Here is a 9,549-nt window from a genome sequence, read left to right on the forward strand (position 1 = left end):
ACAAGAGCTCAAGTGTGACCATTCCTACAATAAAATAGGTTACCCTACATTCCCTATTTTAACTGATTTCCATTCAGTTATAGGAGGGTGGAAGCTACTATGGCTTATTTAAGAATCCTTGTTTAAGAACTGGCCTACTTCTCTCACAAGTCCCCAGAATTCAGCCCCCTTAACCAAGTCTACAAGAATGGGTTTGGATTACTCAACTCCATCGTAGCCAAGCATCTAGAACCCAGCATGAGTAAGGTTTCTGTATGGATGACTGAAACACAAACACCATTCGCACAATGCCAATCATTTATTTTGTTTTTTTCTGCCAAGATAAACCGCATCCATCAACAGAACAAGGTTTAGCTGCTCTCGCGTAAGGTGAGCTTGTCAAAGAGGTATTCGCCCATGCCATTCTGAGGCAGCCCCAGGCGCCTCAGGTTCGTGCAGTGGTCTCCCAGGAGCTTGATGGCCTTCACTTGCTCTTCCAGGAATTCGTTCTCCAGAAAGTCACAGAGCTGAGGGGACAAAAAAGAAAATGCGCTACATTAAAGAGAACGTCTACCCCAGTGGTCTTCCAACTTGGCCCTTTTATGACTCATGGACTTCAAATCCCAGAATATCTTCAGTCAGTGTGCCTGGCTGAGTCCACAAGTCATAAAAGGGCTAAGTTGGAAGACCCCTGATCTACCACAAACCTCCAACGTTAGCTTCCATTTACCTCTTTCTAGAAAAAGTTCAGAGGGTTGGACCAGAAGACCTCCAAAGTCTAGTTATTCTACTAAACAAGCCACATGACTGCCTTTGTAAAAAGGAGAGCATCTACAATGAGTACGGAAACAGTCAAAGCTATTTGGGCCCAAAAAAAGTTATGAAGGTACTCAAGAATAGCATTATTCTAAAAGGTAAAGATTCCCCCACACATGCATGCTAGTCTTTTCCAACTCTAGGGGCCGGTGCTCATCTCCGTTTCATAGCCGAAGAGCCAGCGCTTGTCCGAGGACGTCTCCGTGGTCATGTGGCCGGCATGACGCTGTTACCTTCCCACCGTAGTGGTCCCTATTTTTCTACTTGCATTTTGACATGCTTTTGAACTGCTAGGTTGGCAGAAGCTGGGATGAGTAACAGGCGCTCACTCTGTTACGCGGCCCTCAGGATTCGACCCGCCAAACTGCTGACCTTCTGATCGACAAGCTCAGCGTCCTAACCCACTGAGCCACCGCGTCCCTAGCATTATTCTAGGTGGATGCAAAATCCTAGTTATCAATAATGTCTCTTTTTTTTAAAAAAAAGAGAAGTCTCCCAAGGCCACATCTGCTCTTGCCCTCCTATCTTTGCCATCGCTGCAGTTTACTTACATGAGGGTCTGTTTTCTCTGTGGCCAGCTTGTGCAGATCCAGCAAAGCCTGGTTGACTTCCTTCTCCAGGTGAAGAGCATGCTCCAATGCATCTAGACTGTTGCCCCATTCATCCTTCTCTGGCTTCTGTGTATGAAAAACCAGATTTCATGGTTGGGTACATCCATGGCTACTTTGCTATCAGATCTTATTCTATTACTACCCCTTGTCCCTTTCATGAAAAGCTCAGAGGTTCCAGATCTCACCTTGATATCCTGAAACACAATACGTCCTCCTCGCTTGTTTTGATACTTCAGAAACTTATCAGCATGTTCTTTTTCTTCTTGGGATTGTTCTTTCAAGAACTTGGCCACGTGGCACAAGGCAACATCATCACGGTCAAAGTGATGGGCCTAGAAAGGTGGAGGGAACCATTAACAAATCAGTAGATTTTTAGAAGTATCTCAAAGTGCCAAAGTATCTAGATGGAATCTAAAATAGGCTCCAAGAATTAAGCTTTTATCAATTGCTTATGGGCTGTGTGCATATATACACACACAACTGGAATAAACTCCAATAGCCCAATAGCTTCCCAAGGCAAGTTGTAAATTGCTATCATGCTGCTAAGTAGAATACTTAGTACTGCATAAAAGAGACCCAAGAGTTTCATACTTTTAAAGAGTCTCTTGCTTTTTAAAATTACTGCATTGTTACAGCGTATTAATTCCATTGCAATAACCTCAGTGCCATAATTTAACAGTTGACCTAATTATTGTTAACTGTAAAGTTAGAAGTTGCTTCCAGAGTTTTGTCTACTGTAGCAGTTTTATGTTCATTGAAGGTATTATTTCTCCATAAAGAGCTTCTTAGGAAACATTCGACAAAATACTTTATTTCTCAAATGTTAAAGACTTGGTTACTATGACTCAAAGGTCCAAGACCTCAATAAAACATTCAAATTCAATTGTTAAATCTTAATGGTGGAGAAATAGAGGTACATTACCCACCACTAATAAAGCCCCTTTACAGTTTAAAACTACAGCGCTGAAGTCTTAAGTTTGCCCAAGTCAATAAATAAGATGCAAAGATTTCCTAGTGAAAGCAAATTCAGAGCAACTTACCATGGACAAGTAGACATAGCTAGCATGGAGCTCTATGTTCACCAAATGGTTTACGGCAGCCTCACACTCAGCATGGTAGTTCTGGCGTATCTGAGAAGCCATCACGAGAGGAGAAGAAGGCAGGTCCAGAAGTTCTGATGGTCAAGGGGTGTGAAAGAGGGGCATCGACCTGACCTTATATACAATATGTAGAGGTGGGTAAGTAATTAGCAGTAGCATTGGCCAATAGCAAGCACCTGCAGGACCAACTGACCAATCAGGTTTATGGATGGGCTGGGTGTGGCCAATTGAAACTTGCCAGAGTCCTGGATCCAGGTGATTCTAATGCAGCTCCTGAACTGCTGAAGGTCTCCTATTAGTGGTGATACCCAATAGAGAGAAAAAGAAATAAACATTTGTTCCTCAACTCACAATTGAGGGCGGGAGGATGACTCAGCAAAATAGGGCTGTTGCCCTTGATCGAGTTTGCCGCTCCTCTTAAGAATTTTTTAAAGATTTACTTAGCTGCTTCCTTTTCATCAGGGCTCCACAAATTCAGGGATGGAAGGAAAAAAAACCACATGTTTGTGGGGACCATCTTCTTTGTTTCCAGCTGAGCATGGATAAAGTTTTAGTAGCAGGCTACACCGTAAACCACGATTTACAGCCAAGAGTGGCTAAGACAAAATTCTAGCACGCCACAGGAAAAAAAAATGAAAGGCATTACGATCAAATCGTGATTCATAAAGTAGCTGTGCTCATATGTGTAGAGCTGAAGGAAAAATTAGCCTGCTGTGATGACCTAATTTACACAGCAAGCTAAGGCATAATGTGATATTTTTTCTTGTCAGGATTAGCTCTTGGGGGTAGTGTGCTGGATGAGCACAGCTTTAACGAATAGGAAAAGGACTGAGTTGAACTGGGGAGTAGCAGACTAAATATACAGTTCCAAAGAACCTAAAAAAATCATGTATTGTAGATGTGGTCTTCAAGATGGTTAGGCTTGCTGCTTGTTCGTTTAGACCTTATTCACTCATGAATGTCAGTCTGGTTCTATTACAGTTTCCCTCTATTGCCATCCTCCAGACAAGCTGACTATATAGCAGGGGTCTTCAAACTTGGCCCTTTTATGACTCGTGGACTTCAACTCCCAGAATTCCTGAGCCAGCCATGCTGAGGGGAAAGGGAGAGTTTCCAAGCTGAGCCATGCTGGCTCAGGAATTCTGGGAGTTGAAGCCCACGAGTCATAAAGCGGCCTAGGCTCTTTTATGACTTTTGGACTTCAACTCCCAGAATTCCTGAGACAGCTATGCTGAGGGGAAAGGGAGAGTTTCCAAGCTGAGCCATGCTGGCTCAGGAATTATGGGAGTTGAAGTCCACGAGTCATAAAGTGGCCTAGGCTCTTTTATGACTTGTGGACTTCAACTCCCAGAATTCCTGAGACAGCTATGCTGAGGGGAAAGGGAGAGTTTCCAAGCTGAGCCCTTCTGGCTCAGGAATTATGGGAGTTGAAGTCCACAAGTCATAAAAGGGCCAAGGTTGCCTACCCCTTAAGTCTCAATGCTAGAAAACAGGAGAGGGTGAGTTCTAGAGCTACCTTAGGCATGAAAACTGTCTGAGTGACTTTGGGCCAATCACCAGAAAAGCAATCAGTTGTAGGCAGGCGAGGAAAAAAAAATCCTAATACGGGTAGTCCTCAACTTACAACAGTTCATTTAGCAACCGCTTGTAGTTACATCAGCATTGCAAAAAGGGACCATTTTTGACACAACCGTTGCAGCATCTCCAGGGTCACGTGATCAAAATTTGGAAACACTTGGTAGCTGACTCCTATTTGTGACCTTTGCAGTGTCCCGGGGTCACGTGATTCTCCCCCCCTGCAACATCTTCTGACAAGCAATGTCAATGGGGAAGCCAGATTCACTTAACAACACTCTGACTAATTTAGCAACCGCAGTGATTCACTTAATAGTGGCGAGAAAGGTCGTTAAATGGGACAAATTCACTTAAGCGTTTAATTAGCAACAGAGATTTTTGGGGGGTCAGTTGTGGTCGTAAGACGAGGACCGCCTGCGTTGCATTGTCCACTGCATTTTCCCCAGCTCTTATACTGGCATTTTTCCTTTGTAAGTATATATTTCCCATTTCCTGCAATGTGGAGTAAAGAACTGGCGATTGTATTGCATAAACAAAAAGCAACAATTTTGGGGGGGGCATAAGTGTGCTGGGTGTATTAACCTATATTTAGCAATGTGAGAACAGTAATTGCCTCCTTCAAAAATGTACAGTTTTGGCTTCTGTTTCACCAAGAAAATCAGCAGGTATGGAGCTGTCCTCCATCAGTTCCCACAATTTACCAACTGGCTCAGAATTCAAGGAGTTGAAGTTCTTACTTTTGAAAATGGTCAAAGGGGGAGAGAGAGCCAGTATGACACTAAACTGGCAGGAATAGCCAACACCCCAGGGTCCAAAAATATCTTGACAAACTTGAACAACGGGCCCTATCCAACAAAATGAGTTGCAATGTGGAGAAAAGCAAAGTTTTACATTTAGGCAGGAAAAATCAAAGGTACAAGTACAGATTAGGTGAGACCTGCCTCAAAAACAGCGACGGTGAGAGGGACCTTGGAGTCCTAGTGGACGATCTCTTGACTATGAGCCAGCAGTGTGCAGCAGCAACCAGAAAAGCTAATACAGTCCTGGGTTGGATAAACAGAGGCAGGGTATCAAGGTCACGCGAAATATTAGTACTGCTTTATGAAACCCTAGTAAGACCACACCTGGAATAGCGCAACCACTTTTGGTCAACCTACTACAAAAAAGATGTTGAGACTTTGGAAAAAGTTCAGAGTAGGGGCAACTAAAATGATCAAAGGTCTGGAGAGTAAAACATAAGAAGAACGGTTGCAGGACTTGGGTTTGGCTAATCTAAAGAAAAGAAGAGGGAAGCACGGGGAAACAATAGTTGGAAACTGATCAGAGAGAGAAGCCACCTGGATTTAAGGAGAAACTTCCTAACAGTGAGGACAATCAACCAGTGGAATGGCTTACCCCCAGAAATCATGGGCGCTAAAATGATCAAAGGTCTGGAGAGTAAAAACATAGGAAGAACGGCTGTTGGACTTGGGTTTGGCTAGTCTGAAGAAAGGAAGAAATAGGGGTGACATGATAGCAGCATTCCAGTATTTGAGGGGCTGCCACAAAGAAGAGGCGGTAAAATTATTCTCCAAAGCAGCAGAGGGCAAGACAAGAAACAATGGTTGGAAGTTGAACAAAGAGAGAAGCAACCTGGAATTAAGGAAAAACTTCTTAACAGTCAGGACGATTAACCAGTGGAACAGCTTGCCACCAGAAATCGTGGGACCTCCATCAATGGAGGCTTTTAAGAAGGGACTGGACAGTCACCTGTCTGAAATGTTATAGGTTCTCCTGCTTGAACCCGGGGCTGGACTAGAAGACCTCCAAGGCCCCTTCTAGCTCTATTCTATTCTTCTTGTTGTTGTTAGCTGCGAAACCGTGTCTGACCCATCGCGACCCCATGGACAACATTCCTCCAGGCCTTCCTGTCCTCTACCATCTTCTGGAGTCCATTTAGCCTCACGCCTACTGCTTCAGGGACTCCATCCAGCCACCTCATTCTCTGTCGTCCCCTTCTTCTCTTGCCCTCGACCTTTCCCAGCATTAGGCTGTTCTCCAGTGAGTCCTTCTCATTAGGTGGCCAAAGTATTTGAGTTTTAGCTTTAGGATCTGGCCTTCTAAAGAGCAGTCCTATTCTATTCTATTCTATTCTATTCTATTCTATTCTATTCTATTCTATTCTATTCTATTCTATTCTATTCTATTCTATTCTATTCTATTCTATTCTATTCCCAGTTTAGGCATGAAAGTCAGTTAAAGTCACCCAAGTGGCTTTCAGGGCCAAGACAGGATTAGAACTCACAGTGTCCTAGCGATTGGCCCAAAGTCACTCAACTGACTTTTGTGTCTAAGGCAGGACTAGAACTCACAGTTACCCATTTTTTTTTAGTTTGGTGCCTTAACTACTACTAGACCAAACTGGCTCTCAAACCATACGGTGCAAGCTGTTGTTTAAGTGTCTGCTTGCTTTCTCCTTCATTTCCCCCTGTCTTTGACTGCTCGCCAAGGATGAACTTATCAAACAGATACTCCCCTCTGGCCAGCTGGTGGTCCTGCAAAGAGCTTCAGGATGAAGAAGTAGATTTCCAGCTGTGTGATATCCTTGACTTGCTGTTCCAGATATTTAGATTCAAGGTTTTTTTTTTACCCAGCGGAGAATGAAAGCCAAAGAAAGTTAAATTGCTTTGCCAAGTTGGAACTGTGCGTTTGTAACTTCCCTTGAGATTTATAGACATGAATAAGATAACTATGACTCCTCATGAAGGGAGATGGCCTTATTGTCAACTGTAGCTTTAGCTCAAGCTTAAACAATGATTAGATTAGAAGGCCACGTTGTATTTGAGAGCTACAGATCTGAATTTTAAAACCCCAACCTTATTTTGAGGGCCATAAAACCTCCGTATCATCGATTCTAAATAAAGGTAAGCACACTTGAATTATATTTTGAAGCTGATACAGTATATTTCTGGCCCAATTTAAAAGGCTTGATAATGCAATGCTCTGAGCATGTGTTCAGCTGCCTTAGGTGTGTCAGTTTAAAGATACCTAATCTTCGCTCTCTTAAGGCCAGGGGTCTTCAAACTTGGCCCTTTTATGACTTGTGGCCTTCAACTCCCAGAATTCCTCAGCCAGCCAAGCTGAGGGGAAAGGAAGAGGTTTCCAAGCTGAGCCACGCTGGCTCAGGAATTCTGGGAGTTGAAGTCCACGAGTCATAAAAGAGCCAAGGTTGCCTATCCCTGGCCTAGGCCTAGGCCGCTTTATGACTTGTGGACTTCAACTCCCAGAATTCCTGAGCCAGCCACGCTGAGGGAAAAGGGTTTCCAGGCTGAGCCATGCTGGCTCAGGAATTCTGGGAGTTGAAGTCCACGAGTCATAAAAGAGCCAAGGTTGCCTACCCCTATTATAGACCAACTCTACATCTGGTGGAAGTACTGGTTTGTACCTTTAGAGCAGGGGTCTTCAAACTTGGCTCTTTTATGACTTGTGGCCTTCAACTCCCAGAATTCCTCAGAGGAGCCCACCAAGAGCTGTGGCTGTGAAGACTTGAATTTAAATGTTTAAAAAGCCAGATTTTTGCCTGTCACCAAAAAGTAAGCCATAGATGACTTTGTTGGTCATCTCTGAAGAGGCATTCCAAAGCTGTAAATATAATAGTAATAATAAGTTTGAAGGGACCTTGGAGGTCATCTAGTCCAACTCCCTGCTAAGGCAGTAAACCCTATACCATTTCAGACAAATGGCTGTCCAGTCTCTTCTTAAAAACTTCCAGTGTTGGAGCATTCACCACTTCTGGAGGCAGGTTGTTCCACTACTTATTCACATAAGTAGTCCTTTGCTTGGGACCACAATTGGACCCCCAACATTTCTGTTGCCGGGTAAGACAGTTAAATGAATTTTGCCCCATTTTATGACCTTTCTTGCCAGAGTTGTTATGCAAATCGCTGCAGCTGTTCAGTTCGGTTGTTAAGGGAATCTGGCTTCCCCATTGACTTTGCTTGTCAGAAGGTCGCAAAAGGGGATCACGTGATCCTGGGACACTGCAACCGTCATGAATATGAGTCAGTTCCAAAGCGACAGAATTTTGTAACGGCTGCAACGGTCGTGTGAAAAATGCTCATGTCCCTTTTTGCAATGCTGATGTAACTCCAAGCGGCCACTAAATGAACTGTTGTAAGTTGAGGACTACCCGTATTAGGATTTTTTCCCCGTCACCTGCCTACAACGGATTGGTTTTCGGGTGATGGGTCCAAAGTCACCCAGACAGTTTTCATGCCTAAGGTAGCACTAGAACTCACCATCTCCTGCTTTCTAGCCTGGAGACTTAAGGGGTAGGCAACCCTGGCTCTTTTATGACTCGTGGACTTCAACTCCCAGAATTCCTGAGCCAGCATGGCTAAGCATGGAAACCTCTCCCTTTCCCCTCAGCATGGCCAGCTCAGGAATTCTGGGAGTTGAAGTCCACAAGTCATAAAGCGGTCTAGGCCAGGGGTAGGCAACCTTGACTCTTTTATGACTCGTGGACTTCAACTCCCAGAATTCCTGAGCCAGCATGGCTAAGCATGGAAACCTCTGCCTTTCCCCTCAGCGTGGCTCGCTCAGGAATTGTGGGAGTTGAAATCCACGAGTCATAAAAGAGCCTAGGCCACTTTATGACTTGTGGACTTCAACTCCCAGAATTCCTGAGCCAGCATGGCTCAGCTTGGAAACTCTCCCTTTTCCCTCAGCATGGCTGGCTCAGGAATTCTGGGAGTTGAAGTCCACGAGTCATAAAAGAGCCAAGGTTGCCTACCCCTGTTCTAAACCAAACCAGCTCTTACTGCCTTTTTAAAAAGATTCTGAAAGGGTCCAAGAGTGGACTGTTCCTCTTGTTGTTAACTTGTTAACTGCTTAAAAGAAGATGCTTATTTCCATATCACTTGTTTGTTTTATTTATTTTTTCCCCCACTAGCAGGAAGGGAGATTTTGTAGCAGGGATGTTGGGTGAAGGAGGGGACTTAAAAGTAACAAAGCCTTGGGATTTAATTTAGAAGGTCAGTTCAAATCTAATCCGTAGGTGGTTGTCAGGTCAAAAAAAAAAACAGGGCTGATCCAAGAACAAATCTCTCAGTGGGAGATAGAGAAAAAGGAAGAAAGATTTTAAGGCAGCCCACAGTGACAGCTCCCAGCTGGGCAGCTTAAAGAAGGGAAAAGGCTGTATGATCAGTAAGCAAATGAGATTTTTTTTTAATTTCTTCTTGCTGCCATTTAATGATCTTCCGGAATGTTTTAACTTTAAAGATGTTTTAACTTTAAAGATTTAGGCCCTTCTTTGCTTCTGTTTCCTGTCACCATTTTAAAAAGAACAGCCCTTTAGGAACCTGACCTGAATGTAAAATTAAGATAAGACCAAGATAAGATAAGCTTTATTGTCATTTTTTTTACTGTGGGCACACAGGCACACGTTAAAAATGAAATTCTGTTGCTTGCTCTCAAAAGTGTACAAATAC

At 43.7% G+C, this 9,549-nt stretch overlaps 1 protein-coding gene across 1 annotated transcript; it reads right to left on the reverse strand.

Annotated features, from left to right (window-relative positions):
- Positions 1–350: 350 nt before the first annotated feature.
- LOC310643025 (ferritin heavy chain A-like) lies at positions 351–2,548 on the reverse strand (the record flags this gene model as incomplete). The annotated part of the gene is made up of 4 exons (XM_083367053.1): positions 351–506; positions 1,347–1,472; positions 1,592–1,738; positions 2,447–2,548. The coding sequence occupies 4 exons, from the start codon at positions 2,546–2,548 to the stop codon at positions 351–353; spliced, it is 531 nt and encodes a 176-aa protein (XP_083223179.1).
- Between the last annotated feature and the right edge of the window lie 7,001 nt (positions 2,549–9,549).

This window comes from Vipera ursinii (genome assembly GCF_947247035.1).
Source record: "Vipera ursinii genome assembly, chromosome: 7".
Lineage (NCBI taxonomy): Eukaryota > Metazoa > Chordata > Lepidosauria > Squamata > Viperidae > Vipera > Vipera ursinii.